The sequence below is a fragment of the Gorilla gorilla genome, chromosome 6 (assembly GCF_029281585.2).
Source record: "Gorilla gorilla gorilla isolate KB3781 chromosome 6, NHGRI_mGorGor1-v2.1_pri, whole genome shotgun sequence".
NCBI lineage: Eukaryota > Metazoa > Chordata > Mammalia > Primates > Hominidae > Gorilla > Gorilla gorilla.
This window is the reverse complement of record NC_073230.2, coordinates 13,190,594-13,212,416: the sequence shown is the minus strand read 5'-3', so window position 1 is coordinate 13,212,416 and position 21,823 is coordinate 13,190,594. Positions and strand designations below refer to the sequence as shown.

The window sequence follows — 21,823 nt, the reverse complement described above, 5'->3', positions numbered from 1 at the left end:
GCCAAGTTGATTTTTCTAAAGCACAGCTGTCATTGCATTGCTTCCCATTGTCTAGAAAATAAAATCTGAGCTCTGTTTCAGTTATCTGTTGATGTATAACAAACCACCCTAATACTTACTGCTTCATAGAATAATTTTGTTTGTTGACAGTTTTATGAGTCAGGAGAATTGAGAAGTGCTCACCTGGGCCATTTTTCTCTGGTCCACATGTTGTCAGCAGAGGTGGCCAGTGCTGGAGCATCCGCTTCCACAATGTCTTCTTCGTTCACATGCCTTGTCAAAGACTGCTGGAAGGCCGGGCTCCACTGGCTCTTTCCCTCCATGTGTAGTGTCAGGTCTTCCTGTGTGATCTCTCAGCAGGGTATTCAGACTTTTTACCTGATGACTCTGGGCCCAGGAGCCCTAAGTGAAAGCTGTTGTGCTCACTCGCTCTTTGTCTTCCTTTCTTTCTCTCTTTTTTTTTCTCTCTCTCTCTCTCTTTCTCTTTTTTTTTTTTTCTTGACAGAGTCTCCCTCTGTCGCACAGGCTGGAGTGCAGTGGCACAATATCAGCTCACTGCAACCTCCACCTCCCAGGTTCAAGCCATTCTTGTGCCTCAGCCTGCAGAGTAACAGGGATTACAGGCATGTGCCACCACACCCAGCTAATTTTTGTATTTTTTTAGTAGAGTCGGGGGCTGCTGTGCTTTTAAAGGATAAACCCAGATCTGACACGTCTCTCACTTTAGCTTGATATGGCTATTCCTGTGAAACCTTCACTGACTACCTGCCCTTCCCCTATAGTCTTTTTTTTTTTTTTTTTTTTTTTTTTTTTGGAGACGGAGTCTTGCTCTGTCGCCCAGGCTAGAGTGCAGTGGCCCGATCTTAGCTCACTGCAAGCTCCGCCTCCTGGGTTCTCGCCATTCTCCTGCCTCAGCCTCCTGAGTAGCTAGGACTACAGGCGCCCGCCACCACACCCGGCTAATTTTTTTGTGCTTTTTTTTTTTTTAGTAGAGACGGGGTTTCACCGTGTTAGCCAGGATGGTCTCCATCTCCTGACCTCGTGATCCGCCCACCTTGGCCTCGCAAAGTGCTGGGATTACAGGCTTGAGCCACCGTGCCCGGCTATAGTCTCTTTATTGCACTAGTGACTTTATTCTCTGATTGATGGGACTCTGAGTTCTTTGAGACAAAATCCATGTGAGAGTTTCTTTTGATGTATTCCCGATGATGCATGACCAATTCTTGTTATATAAAATGCTGTAGTAGTACAGTCAGCTCTCCATATCCACAGCTTTCACATATGGATATGGAGACCTAACAGTAAACTTTTTCTGTATTGATTTAATATTAATTATATTAGTACATACTTACAAAAGGATGGATATCCAAAGAATGGTTAGGATGAGCAACTGGTATTTGAATGAAAAACAATTGTTTATAGACATTTTTAAAAACATGCTGGGAAGAGGTATTGTGGAGGCCTGGTGTGACATGGGCATGTCATCTTCTTCCAGCCTGTGCCTAGCTCTGCTTTGCCCACTTTTTCTTTTTTTTTTTTTTTTGAGGTGGAATCTCGCTCTGTCACCTAGGCAGGAGTGCAGTGGCGCATTCTAGGCTCACTGCAAGCTCTGCATCCCGGGTTCAAGCATTTCTCCTGCCTCAGCCTCCTGAGTAGCTGGGACTACAGGCACCTGCAACCACACCCGGCTAGTTTTTGTATTTTTAGTAGAGACAGGTTTTACCGTGTTGGCCAGGCTGGTCTTGAACTCCTGACCTCAAATAATCCACTCACCTCGGCCTCTCAAAGTTTTGGGATTACAGGTGTGAGCCACTGCACCTGGCCTGCTTTGCCCACTTTTTGCTGGGAAGTCAAAGGGATTAACTCATTAAATTTGAAAGTCTTTAATGACCCCCAAATCTGTTGCAGAAGTGGCAGGCATATTTACAGAAAGTATTCTGGAGAGCCAGGGGCACTACAGAGCCCCAGGATCATACAGTAGTAGTTTAGGAGCATATACATAAGGAAAAATGGAGAAGCAGCATGAATAGAACAAGGATAAAAAAATGATTTGTAGAAGACAGCCTCAAGCATTCTGGTCACGAGGAAGTGAAGGTGAGATTTTGAAAACCAGAAAATTGGGTGAGAGAACCGTGAGTGATTCTCTTTTCTTCCTGACTTCCTTTGTTTTCCATATTTTCTGTAATGGGCAATACTTGATAACTGAAGAAAATCCTTATTGTTGTTGCCTAGGCCATGTTTCCTGACTCTGGTTCTATGGCCATGATGAATAACAGCTCCAGTCTTTGACAGAGGAAGAAGTTTTTGGAGCCACTCGTTCAACAACTGTGCTAGGCATTGGAAATACAACTATAAATAAGAAAAGAGGCCAGGCACAGAGAGTTACGCCTGTAATCTCACCACTTTGGTGAGTGTCGGGGGGTGGATCACCTGAGGTCGGCAGTTCAAGACCAGCCTAAGATGGCAAAACCTCATCTCTACTAAAAATATAAAATTAGCTGGGCATGGTGGCAAACATGCCTGTAACTTGGGAGGCTGAGACAGGAGAATCACTTGAACTCTGGAGGGGGAAGTTGCAGTGAACTGAGATTGCACCATTGCACTCCAGCCTGGGCAACAAGAGCAAAACTTCGTCTCAAAAAAAAAAAAAAAAAAGTAACTTGGAATGGGAAAATAAAGATTTTTTCCCCCCTTGAACTGTATTTTATTAATAAGCACTGCATTTCCTGTGTACTTGTGATTACAATGCTGCTATTTTGATGGTATTTAGCATATACAAAGTGGCTTCTCATTTTTCAACATAGCCTTATAATGTAAGAATAGCTATTTTCATTTTTCTGTTTCGCAGGTAACAGTTAATAAAAATAGCATAATGTCACACTTAGTATATGTCCGGGACTGTGCTAAAACTTTATGTAATTCAACTGATTTAGCTTTTAAAAAGTTTTTATTTTTTAAAATTAATGAATTTTTTTGGAGGTAGGTTCTCCCTCTGCCGCCTATGCTGGAGTGCAGTGGTGCTATCATAGCTTACTTGCAGCATTGAACTCCTGGGCTCAAAGGATCCTCTTGCTTCAGCAACCACAGTAAAGCTGGGACTTGGGCACATGCCACTCTCCCTACCCGCAACTAATTTTAAAACAACTGTATTCTCATTTTACAAATGAGGAAATTGGCCTAGGAGATTGAACAATTTATCTGGAGCCACCAATTGACTAAATGGTGAAAGCAAGATTTAAACATAGGCAGTATTATCCGAAGCCCAGATTAAAAGACTGAGTGTCAGAGAGTTAAATGACCTGATACAGAGACTTACATTTAGTTAAGAGTAGAAATTCCATCATCAGAATTCTTTTCTTCTCACAGGTTGGGGCCACTGGTGTGCCACTCATGAGGAATTTTTTGAACCGTTACTAGCAGTCTGCTTAACTACAAGCCTGACATTTCAACTAAATTAGCTGTAAAAATTACTCACATCTCCCTTTGATTTTCAGTGTAAAATTGAAGGAAGCCAGTTGTGGTCAAAGAAAAAATAAGAAATTTGGCTTGGGGCCAGGCACGGTGACTCGCCTGTCATCCCAGGACTTTGGGAGGCTGAGGCAGGCAGATCACTGAAGTCAGGAGTTCAAGATCAGCCTGGCCAACATGACAAAACCACTTCTGTACTAAAAATACAAAAATTAACCAGCATGGTGGCACGCATGTGTCGTCCCAGCTACTCAGGGAGGCTGAGGCAGGAGAATCGCTTGAACCTGGGAGACGGAGGTTGCAGTGAGCTGAGATCGTGCCACTGCACTCCAGCCTGGGTGACAAACCAAGATTCCGTCTCAAAATTTGGCTTGAAAATAGTGTTCAAAATACTTTTTTAAAATCTGGCTGGGTGTGGTGGCTCAATCCTGTTATCTCAGCACTTTGGGAGGCCAAGGCGGGCAAATCACGAGGTCAGGAGTTTGAAACCAGCCTGGCCAACATGGTGAAACATCATCTCTACTAAAAATACAAAAAACTAGCTTGTGTGGTGGCGGGCACCCTTAATCCCAGCTATTCTGGAGGTTGAGGCAGAAGAATCGCTTGAACCCAGGAGGCGGAGGTTGCAGTGAGCTGAGATTGCACCACTGCACTCCAGCCCAGGTGACAGTGGGAGACTCTGTCTCAAAAAAAAAAAAAATCTTATTTGGGGAAAAAAAGGACTTGATTAGATGCAGTTCAAATTTGATACCAGAGCTGTTCTTTTAAATACCATGCTACTTATAAATAACATCAATATCATTATTTCAAATGAGAGACCCAAACTTACGCTGGTATATGTCAGTTTTAAAAGTGGGAATACCTGGGGCCAGGCACGGTGGCTCATGCCTGTAATCCCACCACTTTGGGAGGCTGAGGCGTGTGGATCACCAGAGGTCAGTAGTTCGAGACTAGCCTGGTCAACATGGTGAAACCCTGTGTCTACTAAAAAATACAAAAATTAGCCAGACATGGTGGTGCATGCCTGTAATCCCAGCTACTCGGGAGGGTGAGGCAGGCGAATTGCTTGAACCCGGGATGCAGAGGGTTGCAGTGAGCCGAGATCGTGCCATTGCACTCTAGCCTGGATGACAAGAGCGAAACTCTGTCTCAAAAAAAAAAAAAAAGGAATATCTTTGTTAAGTTATCAATGCCAGAAATTTCTGTTGTAAAACTTTGCTAACCTGGTTTTGATATCTGTATATTTTGATAGTATCTATAACTTCACATTCTATAAGTTGAGAAAATGCTGATATTATTTGACTATTAACTCTTTGTAGACATTTAATGAGAAGCCCCGATCTGGGGCTTACTGCCTCTGAGGCACAGTGGTTTCTCCCAGGAAGGCAAAGAAAATTGAGATTTTCTCAGAGAGGAAGGAAAGGATTGAATCGCTTAAACCTGGGAGATGGAAGTTGCAGTAAGCCGAGATCGCACCACTGCACTCCAGCCTGGGTGACAGAGCAAGAAGCACATTTAAATCTTGTGCTTAAAGTAATTTGGTGTTTGTGGAGATTCTTTCTTGTCTAGTTTTTTTGTAACTGTTGTCCATGGAATTTTTTCTGTTACTATGTAAGAATTTGAGGAGATTCGAAGACTATTCTGCTGTTACTACTACTGTCTTCCTAGAATTTCCTTGTGGTTTTATTTTATTTTACTTCATTTTATTGGGACGGAGTTTCACTCTTGTTGCCCAGGCTGGAGTGCAATGGCTCGATCTCGGCTCACCGCAACCTCCACCTCCCCGGTTCAAACGATTCTCCTGCCCCAGCGTCCTGAGTAGCTGGGATTACAGGCATGGGCCACCATGCCCAGCTAATTTTGTATTTTTAGTAGAGACAGGGTTTCTCCATGTTGGTCAGGCTGGTCTCGAACTCCTGAGCTCAGGTAATCCACCCGCCTCGGCCTTCCAAAGTGCTGGGATTACAGGCGTGACCCACCACGCCCGGCCCCTTGTGGTTTTAGTTTACATTTCTCTGATGTCTCATAATGTTGGACACTTTTTCATTTATTTATTGGCCTTTTGCGTTTCCTCGGGGTATTCAGCCATTGTTAATTCAAATTGTTTGCCCCATTTTTCCTTTGGGCAGATGTTTTTTGGTGGGGGGACAGGGTTTCACTCCCATTGCCCAGGCTGGAATGTAGTGGCGGGATCACAGCTTACTGCAGCCTCCACCTCTCGAGCTCAAGAGATCTTCCCACCTCAGCCTCCTGAGTAGCTGGGACTAGGTGCCCGCTCCTGCACCTGGCTAATTTTTTTTGCTTTTTTTGTAGAAATGGGGTTTTGCCATGTTGTCCAGGCTGGTCTCAGACTCCTGAGCTCAAGTGATCTGCCTGCCTCGGCCTTCCAAAGTGCAGGGATTACAGGCATGAGCCACTGCACCCCGCCTGGATTCTTTTTCTTTTCAGTTAACATGCAAGAGTTTTTATATTTTCTCCTGGTGGCTTGCCTTTTCATTCTGAATTTCTTTGGTGAGTAGACATGCTTAATTTTAATGTATAGTGTTTCAGTTTTTTCTTTTATGGATAGTACTGTTTATGTCCTGTTTAGGGTATCTTTTGCACCTCTAAGATTGTGGAGATTTTGTGTTATCTTCTAGAAACTTATTTTACCTTTGTGTTTAAATGTGTAGTTATCTAAAATTGTTTTTGTGTAAGGCATGAGGAAGGGGTTGTTACCCCCTACTCCCACCCCATATATGGCTTTTGAATACAGCATCATATAGTAGAAAGGTCATGTTTTCCACTGCTCTGCAATGCTACTTTTGTCATAAACATTCCTATAAGATTGAATCTGGGGCCAGGTGTGGTGGCTCACGCCTGTAATCCCAGCACTTTGGGAGGCCAAGGTGGGCGAATCACAAGGTCAAGAGTTCGAGACCAGCCTGGCCAACATGGTGAAACCCTGTCTCTACTAACAATACAAAAATTAGCCGGGCGTGGTGGTGCATGCCTGTAATTCCAGCAACTCTGGAGGCTGAAGCAGGAGAATCGCTTGAACCCAGGAGGCGGAGGTTGCAGTGAGCCGAGATCACACCACTGCACTCCGGCCTGGGCGACAGAGCAAGACACTGTTTCGGGGGGAAAGAAAAAAAAAAGAATCTGTTCTGCACTCTGTTCCATTGGTCTCTTTTTCTTTTGTCAATACAATATTGTCTTAATTAGTGTAACTTAATAGTAATACAGTATCTCCTACTGTAAATCCTTTTGTTTTTCTCCATGAATGCTTTGGTTATTCTTGGCTGTTTTCCTGTAAATTCTAAAGTCATCTAGTATATATCTATTCTTAAAACCTGATAAAGGTTGTATTAAATCTACACATCAATTTAGAGTGAATGGACATCTTTGCAAAATTGAACTTTCCCACCCGTGAATATGGTATGTCTCTACATTTATTTGATATTTAATTTCTCCCAGTAATCTTTTTTTTTTTTTTTTTTTTTGAGACGGAGTTTTGCTCTCGTTGCCCAGGCTGGAGTGCATTGGCATGATCTCGGCTCACCGCAACCTCCGCCTCCCAGGTTCAAGTGATTCTCCTGCCTCAGCCTCCTGAGTAGCTGGGATTACAGGCATGTGCCACCACGCCTGGTGAATTTTGTATTTTTAGTAGGGATGGGGTTTCTCCATGTCGGTCAGGCTGGTCTCAAACTCCCCACCTCAAGCAATCCGCCCACCTTGGGCTCCGAAAGTGCTGGGGTTACAGATGTGAGCCACGGCGCCCAGCCCAAGTAATCTTTTTTGATGGGGTTTCGCTGGCCTTAAACTTCTGTGCTCAAGCAATCTGCTTGCCTCAGCCTCCCAAAGTGGTGGGACTACAGGCGTGAGCCACCACGCCCAGCAGATTTTCAGTCTTTTTTTTTTTTTTTGAGATGGGTCTCACTCTGTCAGCCAGGTTGGAGTACAGTGGCACAATCTCAGCTCACTGCAACTTGGCCTCCTGGGTTCAAGTGATTCCTCTGCCTCAGCCTCCTGGCTACAAGCACTCGCCACCAAGCCTGGCTAATTTTTGTATTTTTAATAGAGACAGGTTTTCACCATGTTGGCCAGGCTGGTCTCAGACTCCTGACCTCAAGTGATCCGTCCGTCTTGGCCTCTCAAAGTGCTGGGATTATAGGCGTGAGTCACCATGCCTGGCCGATTTTTCAGTCTTTTTTCTTTTTTTCTTTTTTTTGAGACAGCTCTCACTGTCTCCCAGGTTGGAGTACAGTGGTGTGATCTTAGCTTACTGCAACTTCTGCCTCTTAGGCTCAAGCAGTCCTCCCTCCCCGGCCTCCCATGTAGCTGGTACCACAGGTGCATGCCACCATGCCCATCTAATTTGTTTGTTTGTTGGTAGAGACAGCATTTCACCATGTTGCCCAGGCTGGTCTTGAACTCCTGAGCTCAAGCAGTCCACCCACCTCAGACTCCCAAAGTGCTGGGATTACAGGCATGAGCCACCACGCCCAGCCTCTTTGTTTAAAATAAGGCATTTGCGGCCGGGCGCGGTGGCCAAGGCCAGCAGATCACAGGGTCAAGAGATTGAGACCATCCTGGCCAACATGGTGAAACCCCTTCTCTACTAAAAATACAAAAATTAGCTGGGCGTGGTGGCGCACACCTGTAGTCCCAGCTACTCGGGAGGCTGAGGCAGGAGAATCACTTGAACCCAGGAGGCAGAGGCTGCAGTGAGCTGAGATTGTGCCACTGCACTCCAGTCTGGCAACAGAGGGGAACTCCGTCAAAAAAAAAAAAAAAAGGCATTTGGAACTGTAAATTGCTATCTAATAAACTGTTTTACCTCCTTCCCATAAATTTTGATATATTTTGTTTTCATTATCTTTCAGTTTATTTAGTCAAAATAGTTAAGTAATTTTCATTGTAATTTCTTCGTTAATGTGTGGATTTTAAAAGTTGCTTTGGCCGGGTACCGTGGCTCATGCCTGTAATCCCAGCACTTTGGGAGGTCGAGGCGGGTGGATCACGAGGTCAGGAGATCAAGACCATCCTGGCTAACATGGTGAAACCCCGTCTCTACTAAAAATACAAAAAATTAGCCGGGCGTGGTGGTGGGCACCTGTAGTCTCAGTTACTCGGGAGGGTGAGGCAGGAGAATGGCGTAAACCCGGGAGGCGGGGCTTGCAGTGAGCCAAGATCGAGCCACTGCACTCCAGCCTGGGCGACAGAGCAAGACTCTGTCTTAAAAAAAAAAAAAAGTTGCTTCATTTCTCACATTTCAGAATTACCTAATTATCTTTTATTGACTGTTCTCAGAGAACATGCTGTGTGATTTTAAGCCTTCAAAATTTGTTACGGCACGGCATACAGTCTGTTTTGTGAATGTTCTTATACACTTGAAAAGAATGTGTATTCTGCATTTACTGGATAAAGTGTCAGTTAGGTCAAGCTCTTTGATAGTACTGTTCAAGTCTATCCAGCTATAAGTGGATTCATCTTGTTTCCTTAAGGTCTGTCAATTTAAGCTGTGTGTGTGTGTGTATATGTGTGTGTGTGTGTGTGTGTATGTATGTGTATATATATATATATTTGCCTGCCTCAGCCTCCCAAGGTGCTGAGATAACAGGCATAAGCTACTGGACCCAGCCTTTTTTTTTTTTCCCCCCCTAATGGAGACAAGATCTCACTATGTTTCCCAGGCTGGTCTTAAACTCCTGGGCTCAAGTGATCCTCCTGCTTCAGCCTCCCAAAGTGCTAGGATTACAGGCATGAGCTACCGCACCTGGTAATTTTTTTTAAATCAAAGTCTGGACATTATAAATGAAAAAACTGGAGGTTCCAAATGATACTCCTCCATTGTGGTTTAAGTTTTTTAGGTGTGCAAATTAGAGTACAGGCAAATCATCTTGGTCCTGTCATGGTTTGCTCTTTATTAAGTCCGTTTTCATTTTGCTCTTAACCCTTAAGATTTGGCTCTCCTAGAATCTTAGATGAAAGCTCAGTGTTTACCAGCATTCCTCTACTTTGGTTGGGCTTGACCTTTAATCTCTCTCAACAGGCTGGGAGTGGTGTCTCATGCCTGTAATCCCAGTACTTTGGGAGGCCAAAGCAAATGCATCACCTGAGGTCAGGAATTCGAGACCACCCTGGCCAACATAACAAAGTCCCCTCTTTACTAAAAATACAAAAATTAGCTGGGCATGGTGGCATGTGCCTGTAGTCCCCACTACTCAGGAGGCTGAGGCAGGAAAATGGCTTGAACCCAGGAGGCAGAGGTTGCAGTGAGCCAAGATCGCACCATTACTTCAGCCTGGGTGGCAGAGCAAAACTCCATCTCAAAAAAAAAAAAATCCCTCTCAACAATACGTGTTTGCTGAGATTTCTGCTCAGCTCTTTAGCTTCTCTGCTGTTGGATTTTGGGGAGTCTAGTCCTGCATGTATGTGGCATAGGTTAACAACTTGGTGGGGGGTGAGGAGGTTGTTCTGGTTTTTGGAGAGTTCTTTCTCAGTGGATTCTTCCTTGCTGGAATTTTGTTCCTTAAGTCTCAGCTACTTTGGCAGCCCCAAACTCTGACCTTCAACTCCTCAGCCCATTGAAATTGCTGCTTCTGCCTCAGGTCCATTTTTTCACACTTAAGATTTGGGAAATGCCTTCAGGAGACAAAAAATATAGGATGAATGTGTCATCTCCTGATGTGCTTCTCATTTTTCATGGATCAGAGCCCCTGAAATCCTGCCAGCTGGTTTTTCACCATTGCCTTCAAAGATGTGTTTTATATGTTCGTTCTTTCTGTAGTGGATTTATAAGAAGAGGCAAAGGGTTGGTCTACTATAGGCTATTAATACTTTGTCATGGCCAGAACCAAAGTCTCTGTAAAATAAGGTTAATAATCATGCCAGGATTATAGGGTTCTTGTTAGGATTAGCTGTGTTGTGCATGTAAAGTGATAAGAAAAATGGTTCATACATAGTAGCATCCTCATTTTGGCTTGTAATTTTATTCTCTCTGTTAGCCTCTGGAACAGGACCCAAGGACATTATCATTATATAACTATCTGGTGAATATCAGTCTCTAAACATACACATGCACCCTTTATAGTTGTATAGAATTTTAGTTTCACCTTTTAAACATTTTTAAAAAGTTGTGCCACAGACATTTGTTACTTGAAATTAAGACCCTGTTTCATTATTTTCTGTGCTATATGTGTTGTTTCTGTAATTCCACCTGTATTAGTCAGCTCAAGCTGACTGATACCATAGACTAACAAAATAGCATCAGCTGGGTGACATTTAAAACAAATTTATTTTCTCACAGTTCTGGAATTTGGAAGTCTGAGAATACAGTTTCAGCATTGTTGGATTCTGGTTAGTTCTCTCTTCCTGGATCTCAGACAACTGCCTTCTCCCTGTGTTCTCACATGATGGAGAGAAAAAGCAAGCTCTCTAGATCTCTTCTTCTCAGAGTGCCCAGCCATCATGAGGGCCCAACCTCCATGACTTCATCTAATTCTAATCACCTCCCACAGACTCCATCTCCAAATACCATTATATTGGATGTCAGAGCTTCAATATAGGAATTTGGAGGCCAGGCGTGACACAGTTTAGAGCATCACTCATCCTCTAGACTCAAGGATTTTTTTGTTTGTTTTTGTTTTAGTTTTTTGAGGCAGTGTCTCACTCTGTCACCCAGGCTGGAGTGCAGTGGCACACTCATGGCTCACTGCAACATCAAACTCCTGGGTTCAGGAGATCCTCCTGCTTCAGACTCCTGGGTAGCTAAAACTATAGGTACATGCCACCCCGCGCAGCTAATTTTTTAATTTTTATTTTTCGTAGAGACAGGGTCTAGCTATATTGCCCAGGCTGGTCTTGAACCCCTAGCATCAAGTGATTCTCCCACCTTGGTCTCCCAAGGATTGGTTTCCTGGATTACAAGTGTGAGCCATTGTGCCCAGCCTGGATTCATGTTTCTATTTCTTTCTTTCTTTTTTTTTTTTTTTGAGACGGAGTCTCACTCCGTTACTCAGGCTGGACTGCAATGGTGCAATCTGGGCTCACTGCAGCCTCTGCCTCCCGGGTTCAAGCAATTCTGCCTCAGCCTCCTGAGTAGCTGGGATTACAGGCACATACTGCCATGCCTGGCTAATTTTTTTTTTTTTTTTTTTTTTTGTATTTTAGTAGAGATGGGGTTTCACTGTGTTGCCCAGGCTGGTGGCAAACTCCTGAGCTCAGGCAGTCTGCCCGCCTCAGCCTCCCGAAGTGCTGGGATTACAGGTGTGAGCCACCATGCCAGCCCCGTGTTTCTTTTTCATGCTTTTTGTTTGTTTCAGAGGCAGGGTCTCGCTCTCACCCTGGCTGGAGTGCAGTGGCATGATGGTGGCACACTGCAGTGTCGAACTCCTGGGCTCAAGCAGTCCTCCTGCTTCAGCTTCCTGAGTAGCTGGGACTACGGGCATGTACCACCATGCCTTATTTTTTATTTTTTTATTTTTTGAGATGGAGTCTCACCCTGTTGCCTAGGCTGGAGTGCAGTGTCACGATCTCAGCTCACTGCAACCTCCACCTTCCAAGCTCAAGCAATTCTCTTACCTCAGCCTCCCAAGTAGCTGGGATTACAGGTTCCCACCTGCTACCACACCCAGCTAATTTTTGTATTTTTAGTATAGATAGTCCTCACTGTGTTGCCCAGGCTGGTCTCAACTCCTGACCTTAAGCAATCCACTGGCCTCGACCTCCCAAAGTCCTGGGATTAAAGGCGTGAGCCACCATGCCCGGTCTTGAAGTTCATTTTTTTAATAGCTCTTTGAGTATCTGTGGGAGGTAAACTCTCTTAGTCTTTGAATGTGTAAAAATTGTTTTATCCCATCCTTACTTTTTTTTTTTTTTTTTTTTTAAGAGAGTCTTGCTTTGTTTCCTAGGCTGGAGTGCAGTGGGTTGGTCTTAGCTTACTGTGAACTTGGAACTCATGGGCTCAAGCAATCCTCTAGCCTCAGCCTCCGGAGTAGCTGGGATCACAGATGTGTGCCACCATGCCCAACTAATTTTTTTCAGTTTTTTGTAGAGATGGGGTCTCACCAAGTTTGCTCAGGCTGGTCTCGAATTTCTGACCTCCAGTGATTGTCCCGCTTTGGCTTCCCAAAGTGGTGGGATTATAGGCATGAGCCACTGCACCCAGCCCCTACCCTTACTCTTGAAAAATAATTTAAGGGATCATAGAATTTGAAGTTTACAATTATTTTTTCTCTACTACTTAAAGATCATATTTTATTACTTTAGTGTTAATTGCTTCTTATGAAGAGTGTGTTTTTTTTTTTTTGAGACGGTGTCTTGCTTTGTTGCCCAGGCTGGAGTGCAGTGGCACAATCTTGGCCTACTGCAACCTCCGCCTCCCGGGTTCAAGCGATTCTCTCGCCTCAACCTCCTGAATAGCTGGGATTACAGGCGCATGCCACCACACCAAGCTGATTTTTGTATTTTTAGTAGAGACGGCGTTTTGCCATGTTGACCAGGCTGGTCTCGAACTCCTGACTTCAAGTGATCCGCCCTCCTCAGCCTCCCAGAGTGCTGGGATTACAGGTGTGAGCCACCACGCCCAGCCTGAAGAGTCTATTTTTATCTTTGTTTTACCTCTGGTAGTTTTTGCAATTTTAATGTTCTACCTTATGACATGTTTATGTGTGGTTTTATTTTTGCTACTGTCCAGTAGCCAGCATAGTTTCACCACACCATTGCTGGTTTGAATGGATACTTATCTGGTTTTTTTTTTTAAATTAATTTATTCTTTTGAGACAGAGTTTTGCTCTTGTCTCCCAACCTGGAGTGCAATGGCGTGATCTCAGCTTACTCTACAACCTCTGCCTCCCTGGTTGAAGCAATTCTCCTGCCTCAGCCTCCCAAGTAGCTGGGATTACAGGCACCTGCCACCACATCTGGATAATTTTTTGTATTTTTAGTAGAAGCAGGGTTTCGCCATGTTGGCCAGGCTGGTCTCAAACTCCTGACCTCGAGTGATCTGCCTGCCTCGGCCTCCCAAAGTGCTGAGATTACAGGCATGAGCCGTCGTGCCCTGCTGTCTGTTTTATTTTTTAAAATCTTTATTGATACAGGCTGGGCTTGGTGGTTCACACCTGTAATCCCAGCACTTTGAGAAGCCAAGGCAGAAGGAATGCTTGAGACCGGGATATCCAAACCAGCCTGGGCAGCATAGTGAGACCCTGTCTCTACAAAAAAATTTTAAAAATTCAGCTAGGCATGGTGGTGCATGCCTGTGGTCCCAGCTACTCTGAGGCTGAGGCAGGAGGATTGCTTGAGCCCAGGGGTTCAAGGCTGTAGTGAGCCGTGATCGTGTAGCTGCTCTCCAGCCGGGATGACAGAGAGAGACTGGCTCAAAAAGAAATAAAAAAGACTACAACCTCCGCCTACTGGGTTCAAGTTATTCTCCTGCCTCAGCCTTCCAAGTAGCTGGGATTACAGGTGCCTGCCACCACGCCTGGCTAATTTTTATATTTTTAGTAGAAATGGGTTTCACCACATTGGCCCGGCTGGTATCAAACTCCTGACCTCAAGTGATCTGCCCTCCTCAGCCTCTCAAAGTGCTGGGATTACAGGTGTGAGCCATCGCTCCTAGCCCTCAAAGAAATCTTTATTGATATGTAATTAAAATAAAATCTATCCATTTTAGTATATAGTTCAGTGAGTTTTGACAAATGCATATACCCAGGTGACTACCACCACAATCAATATGTGGAGTGTGACTTAACCCAGAAAGGTTCCCTCATGTCACTTAACAGTTAATCTACCCACTCCCTCATTGGTACCCACCTTTTCTCCTTCCATAATAGACATGGGTTGTTGTTTTTTTTTGTCCCCATTACTCTCATATGAGTCCATTTCCCAAATACTTCTCTGTTTCCTATCCCCAGAGTTCAGTAGTTCTGCAGCTTTTGCCCCATCACTAACTTCTGTGTTTCTGTTCCATTGCTGGTCCATGGAGATGTAATTTCTTGGCTTTAACACCATGATACTTCTTTTTAGAGGAAGAGAGGGATGGATTTCAAAAATACAAGTCTACTACCCCAGTCTGCTACCCAGATTTAACATATGTTCATGTTTTGTCTTGTTTGCTTTAAATATCTTTTAAAAGAAAGAAAAAAGATGTTATATGTAACTCAAGTTCAAGTTCCTTTTCATTATCCCTTACCCAGAAATAGTCACTGTCCTGAAGTTGCCGAGGTCATTCTTACGCATACTGTATTTTTAATTTTTTTTTTTTTTTTTTTTTGAGACAGAATCTCGCTCTGTCATGCAAGCTGGAGTGCAGTGGTGTGATCTCGGCTCACTGCAACCTCTGCCTCCCGGGTTCATGCCATTCTCCTGCCTTAGCTTCCTGACTAGCTGGGATATCAGGTGCCCGTCACCACACCCTGCTAATTTTTGTATTTTTATTATTTATTTATTTATTATTATTTTTTAAATTTTTAGTAGAGACGGGGTTTCACCGTGTTGGCCAGGATGGTCTCAATCTCCTGACCTCATGATTCGCCTACCTCGGCCTCCCAAAGTGCTGGGATTACAGGCTTGAGCCACCGCACCCAGCCTGTGTGTGTGTTTTTAATAGAGATGGGGTTTCACCATGTTGGCCAGGCTGGTCTCGAACTCCTCACCTTAGGTGATCCATCCACCTCAGCCTCCCTAAGAGCTGGGATTACAGGTGTGAGCCACCACGCCTGGCTGTATTTTTAAATTTAATATTTAAATTTAATGTATTTTAAATTTGTGTATTAACTTACATAAATGGTATCACACTTATTTTCATTTAGCATTAGTTAATTTAACTGTGTTGTATCATATGAATTTTATTTATTCCTTTACTGATGTCCAATAAGGTCATTTCCAATTGCTTTTATTACATATTTGCTGTAATGACCATCCCTGTCCGTATATTCTATTATGCGTATTTCTTGGAGAACACACAGAGGTTTCTTTAGCTGATATACCTGGAAGTGGAATTGCTAAGTCACAGGGAATGTACATTTGTAATTTAGGGCGTATTGCTAATTGCTATTCAGAATATCTTTTCCAAGTTACTCTTCAAACCAGCAATGTATAAGATGATTTCCCATGTCTTACATACTTGCCTTTTTTGCCACCCCAGTGGTTTGAAACATAATTCCTTTTTTTTTTTTGTGGCGGAGTCTCACTCTGTTGCCCAGGCTGGAGTGCAGTGCCACGATCTTGGCTCACTGCAACTTCAGCCTCCCGGGTTCAAGCGATTCTCCTGCCTCAGTGTCCGAAGTAGCTGGGATTACAGGCGCGTGCCACCACGCCCAGCTAATTTTTGTATTTTTAGTAGAGCTGGGATTTCACCATGTTGGTCAGACTGGTCTCAAACTCCTAACCTCATGACCTGCCCGCCTCGGCCTCCCAAAGTGCTGGGATTGTAGGCGTGAGCCACTGCATCTGGCCGAAACATGATTCATTTTCTGATTTGCCTTTCCCTGATTATTAGTGAGATTGAGCATCTTCTGTATTTTCTTTTTTGTGAATTGAATTGCCTGTTAATACCCTTAGCCCATTTCTTTGTTAGCATATTTGTATCAAGATGTGATTTCTCTGTCAGTACTTTGTCTCTTTAATATGTGTATTTTAAAAATATGTTTTAATGTCATACGTTTTGAGTTTGTGTGGTTTTTTTTTTTTTGACCCACCTCCTTGGATATGTTTTCTTAAGGAATGTTTTCAGCATAAGCCTCAGATGTTCCCCTGACCAGATACATGGCAAGAGTTTTGATACTCCCTCATTCTTACTGTTCCTCTTTGCTTCCTTTTCAGCCCTTTTGAAACAGATGGTCACCATGTTTAGATATTAGCAGTCCCGTATGTGCATGTCTGCATTTGAAGATGGAAGAGGGAAACAACAATGAAGAGGTAATTCACTTGAACAACTTTCACTGCCATCGGGGACAAGGTAGGTTGTTTGTTCTCACTTCATCCCTTTCCCTGTGGCTTTTTCTTTTAGTATCACAGCTGTATCTTTTGAAATGAACCTATTTTGTACCATTTAGAATCCAGGGACATTTCGTTTTTGACATAAAAAGACTAGTTAGACTAGAATTATATCAGATAATGATATTGCTGGCATAAATGAAGTGTAAGACTCATTCATTACAAATGGATTAATAAGCTATTAATTTGCTGGCAAGACGCTGTTAATATGCAGTCATTGAGTCTTAAGAGACAGTGTCAGCATCAGTTTTTGAAGGCGTGGTGATTATAAAGGAGTGCTCCACTAGGCCTTTATGTTCTGAAATACTGCAGGTGTTGCTGAACCAGTCTTGTCTTCCCGTGATGCTTAATTTCTTTTTTGCCAGAAGATTCTGGCTTAGCCTTGAGGGGAATTTTGGAACATGTATTTTTTTGTTCTACAGTTTTGTTTTGTTTTATTTTTTTCTTTTTTTGAGATGGAATTTCACTCATTGCCCAGGCCAGAGTGCAATGGCGTAATCTCGACTCACCACAAGCTCCGCCTCCTGGGTTCAAATGATTCTCCGGTCTGAGTCTCCTGAGTAGCTGGGATTACAGGCATGTGCCACTACGCCCTGCTAATTTTGTATTTTTAGTAGAGATGGGGTTTCTCCACGTTGTTCAGGCTAGTCTTGATCTCTCCACCTCAGGTGGTCCGCCCGCCTCAGCCTGCCAAAGTGCTGGGATTACAGGCGTGAGCCACTACACCCAGCCTGTTCCACAGTTTTTAAAGTTTTGGGGAATTTTATTGATTTGTAAAGGGAATAATGCTTGCATTTCTGTAACATTCTTACATGTTTATGAAATTTCCTGTTAAATTCAAATTCACATTTACACTTGGGCTAAAAGGAAAAAAATCATGCTGAGGTGTAGAATCCTTATGTTCATTTTTTGCAATTATAAATTCCATGGAAGAGGTTATACTGGTTTTGTTTTCTCCCACTGATAATATTTTGTGTTTACAAAGATGATTTTTCTAGTAGAGAGTAAATTACATTTGACCTTACAAAAATGACTCCCCCAGGCCAGGCGTGGTGGCTCACTCCTGTAATCCCAGCACTTTGGGAGGCCGAGGCGGGTGGATCACGAGGTCAGGAGTTCGAGACCAGCCTGACCAACATGGTGAAATCCCATCTCTACTAAAAAATACAAAAATTAGCTGGGCGTGGTGGTGCATGCCTGTAGTCCCAGCTACTTGGGAGGCTGAGGCAGGAGAATCACTTGAACCTGGGAGGCAGAGGTTGTAGTGAGCTGAGATTGTGCCACTGCACTCCAGCCTGGGCGACAGGGCAAGACTCCGTCTCAAAAAAAAAAAAAGAAAAATGACTCCACCAAAACTTAAGTACGAATAGCCTACTGTTGACTGGAAGCCTTACTGATAACATAAACAGTCAACACGTGTTATATATTGGATGTTTTGTATACTGTATTCTTACAATAAAGTGAGCTGCAGAAAAGAAGTGTGATTAAGAAAATCATAAGGAAGAGAAAGAAAATATATTTACTGTTCCTTAAGTGGAAGTGGACCATTCTAAAGGTCTTCATCTTCATCATCCTCACATTGAGTAGGCTGAAGAGGAGGAGGAAGAAGAGGGGTTGGTCATTGTATTAGTTCGTTCTCCACTGGCTGTAAAGAAATGCCCAAGACCGGGTAATTTGTAAAGAAAGAAAAGAGGTTTAATTGGTTCACAATTCTGTAGGCTGTATAGGAAACATAGCAGTCTCTGCTTCTGGGGAGGCCTTACGAAACATAATCATGACAGAAGGAAAAGGGGAAGCAGGCTTGTCTCACATGGCTGGAGCAGCAACAAGAGGGGTTGGGGAAGAGGTGCCACACACTTTTAAACAACCAGATCTCACAAGAACTCACTGTTGCAACCAGAGGGGATTGTGCTAAATCATTTATGAAATACCACCCCCATGATCCAATTACCTCCCACCAGGCCCCATCTCCAACATTGGGGTTTACAGTTGAATATGAAATTTGGGCAGGGACACAGATCCAAACCATACTATTCCACCCCAGCCCCTCCCAAGTCTCTTGTCCTTCTCACATTGCTAAATACAATTGCGTCTTCCCAACAGTCCCCAAAGTCTTAACTCATTCTAGCATTAACTCAAAAGTCCAGTCTTATCTGTGACAAGTCTAGTCCCTTCCACCTATGAGCCTGTAAAGTCAAAAACAAGTTAATTATTCCCAAGATACAATGGGGGTACACGCATTGCGTATATACTCCTGTTCCAAAAGGGAGAAATTGGCCAAAAGAAAGACGCAAGAGGTCCCACACAAGTCCAAAACCCAGCAGGGCGGTCATTAAATCTTAAAGGTCCAAAATAATCTCCTTTGACTCCACATCTCACATTCATGGCACACTGGTGCAAGGATAGGCTCCTGAAAGCCTCGTGCAGTCCTGCTGTCTCAGGAGTGACACAAGTGGAAGAAAATCTGCAAATAAGGGGACCCACACTGTTCAAATCAGTGTTGCTCAAGAGTCAACTGTGTATTTGGCTTTCAGAGCATTTAAAATTGAGCAAATTTTATTAGGTCAAATCAAGAGTAATAAAATTGCTCAAGCTATGCAAATTATGAGTGCAAAAGAGGGACTCATTTTTAGGATTTTATTAATAATGTATTCTAACTTGGTAGTGATTGTAGCCATAATTTATTGGATTCAGGCAATTTTAAATTTTAGTTATAACTTGTATTTACGATCATTTCAAAATTTTCTGTACATGTATATCCAGTTAATTTTATAGTTGTTTTTTAATTGGATCTTAAATATACTTGAACAGTTTCTTTAAGAACAACTAATTCATTTTGGAAAATTACTGACTTTGGAGATATATTTTGTTAGACGAGTATGTATACTCTGCACCCATCATGAGAACTTTTTTCAGGTATATAGAGTTTTGTTTTTATTAGCTGCATTAATTTTTTTTTCTTTAATCAAGAGAGGGTCTCACTGTGTTGCCTGGCAAGGCTGGTCTTGAACTGCTGGGCTCAAGTGATCCAATTGCCTCTGCCTCACGAAGTGCTAGGATTACAGGTGTGAACCACTGCTCCTGGCCAACATTAATAATTTTTTATTATGCATCAACCTCTGTAGTTTTTTAAAAAGTGTATAAAATGAATATACCACCTGAATTATGATATGGAACATTTTCTATCACTCCAAAAAGATTCCCTTGTGCCTCTTTGCAGTCAGTCCTTACCCCACTCCAGGCCTAAGGAAACCACTAATCTGCTTTTTTTGACTCTGTCATTTCATATAAATGGAATTATACATACTGTATATATTCTTTGTACTGGAATTCTTTTGTGAAAGGTAATGTTTTTGAGATTCATCCCTGTTGTTGTATGTATCAGTAATTCATTCCTTTTTAATTGCTAAATAGTGTTTTTACCTACTCATCTACGATTCTGTACCTAGTGGAAATAGGCTTAAAAATAAAGGTAAAATAAAGATTTAAAAAAATTTTGTCAGGAAGGAAAAAAGGTACATCATGCAAATAGCCACACACACACACAAAAAGAGCTGATATATCTGTGTAATATCAGATACAACTGATAGAAACTCCAGCCAGAAGCATTGATAGAGTTCATAATGATAAAAGATTCAGTGCACTGAGAAGATAAGCTAATCCCTGTATACTTAGTAACATGATAGAAGAATATACAAAGCAAAAATTGGCAGATCTAAAAACAGAATTGGACAAATCCACCATTATAGTGGGGATTTTTAAGACTTGTTTCAGTAACTGAAAGAACAAGCACATACACACACTTGTATGAATATAGAAGATGATTGGAAGAACATGGTCAACAAATGTAATAAACATAGGTGGGATTCCGCACCCAGTGTAAGAAGAAATCACAATGAAAATTAGAAGATATTTTGAATTACATGATAATGAAAATACAGCCTATTATATTTATGAGATACATGTAATGCCATGTTTTGAGGAAAACTTATGGCCTAAAATACATTAGACAAGAAGTAAAAAGCTCATCCAGGCACAGTGGCTCATGCTTGTAATGCCAGCACTTTGGAAGGCCAAAGTGGGAGGATAACTTGAGCCTAGGATTGCGAGGCCAGCCTGGGCAACATGGTGAGATTCTCATGTCTGCAAAAAATTAAATATAAAAAATTTAGCTGGGTATGGTGGTCTTGGGTTTACCAGGTCCCAGGTACTTGGGATACCAAGATGGGAGGGTCACTTGAACCCAGTAGGTCAAGGCTGCAGAGAACTTGTGTTCATGCTATTGTACTCTAGCCTGGGCAACAGAGAGCGACCCTGTCGCAAAAACAAAAAACAAAACAAAAACAAACCCAGCCTAGCCAACATGGGGAAACCCCATCTCTACTAAAAATACAAAAATTAGCCGGGCGTGGTGTTGGAAGCCTGTAATCCCAGCTACTCAGGAGGCTGAGGCCTGAGAATCGCTTGAACCCAGGAGGCGGAGGTTGCAGGGAGCCAAGATAACTAGGGCTCAGCAAATTTAAAGAGCTAAGTAGTTAATATTTTAGCCTCGCGGGCCGTGTGGTTTCTGTTGCAACTATTCAGCTATACCATTGTAGCATGAAAGCAACTGTATTAGTCTGCTTTCACACTGCTAGGAAGAAATGCCTGAGACTGGGTAATTTATGAAGGAAAGAGGTTTAATTGACTCACAGTTCCACATTGCTGGGAAGGCCTCAGGAAAATTACTGTCATGGCGAAAGGCAAAGGAGAAGCAGGCACCTTCTCAGGAGGCAGGATGGAGTGAGTGCAAGCAGGGGAAATGCCAGTGCATATAAAACCATCGGACACCTCAAGACTCACTCACTATCACGAGAGCAGAATGGGGGAAACTGCCCCCATGATCCGATTACCTCCACCTGTCCCGCTCTTGACTTGTGGGGATTATGGGATTACAATTCAAGATGAGATTTTTGGTGGGGACACAGCCAAACCATATCAGAATCTATAGACAGTATATAAATGAATGAGCATGATTGTGTTCCCATAAGGACGTGAAGCAACATACTATCCTACACTGCAGATGGGAGTGTAAATTGGTACAATTTGGAAAATTTGTTTAGTGTTATCTGCCAAAATGGAGCATATGCTTACCCCATGATTCAGCATTTCCACTCCTAGAATGTATCCAACTAAAATGAGTACACCAAAGACTTGCACAAGAATGTTCACAATACCATTATCCACAGTAGCCTAAACTGCCACATACTCAAATGTCTATCAACAGAAGAAGGAATAATTTATGTTATATTCATATAGTGGATTATATACAACAAAGAATTATAACAGCATGCAGTATGGATGTATCTCAAACATTATTTGCAAGAAAGAGAAG

The 21,823-nt window shown here is 42.8% G+C and overlaps 1 protein-coding gene across 2 annotated transcripts in view; it reads left to right on the top strand.

The window, feature by feature from the left end:
• Positions 1-21,823, top strand: part of RNF216 (ring finger protein 216) — a 164,238-nt gene that overhangs the window by 4,364 nt on the left and 138,051 nt on the right. For both annotated transcript variants that reach the window (XM_031013013.2, XM_031013012.2), the window contains exon 2: positions 16,276-16,411. In XM_031013013.2, the coding sequence (XP_030868873.1) occupies positions 16,345-16,411 (67 nt within the window). In that variant the 5' untranslated portion in view covers positions 16,276-16,344. The remainder of the gene's footprint in view (positions 1-16,275; positions 16,412-21,823) is intronic.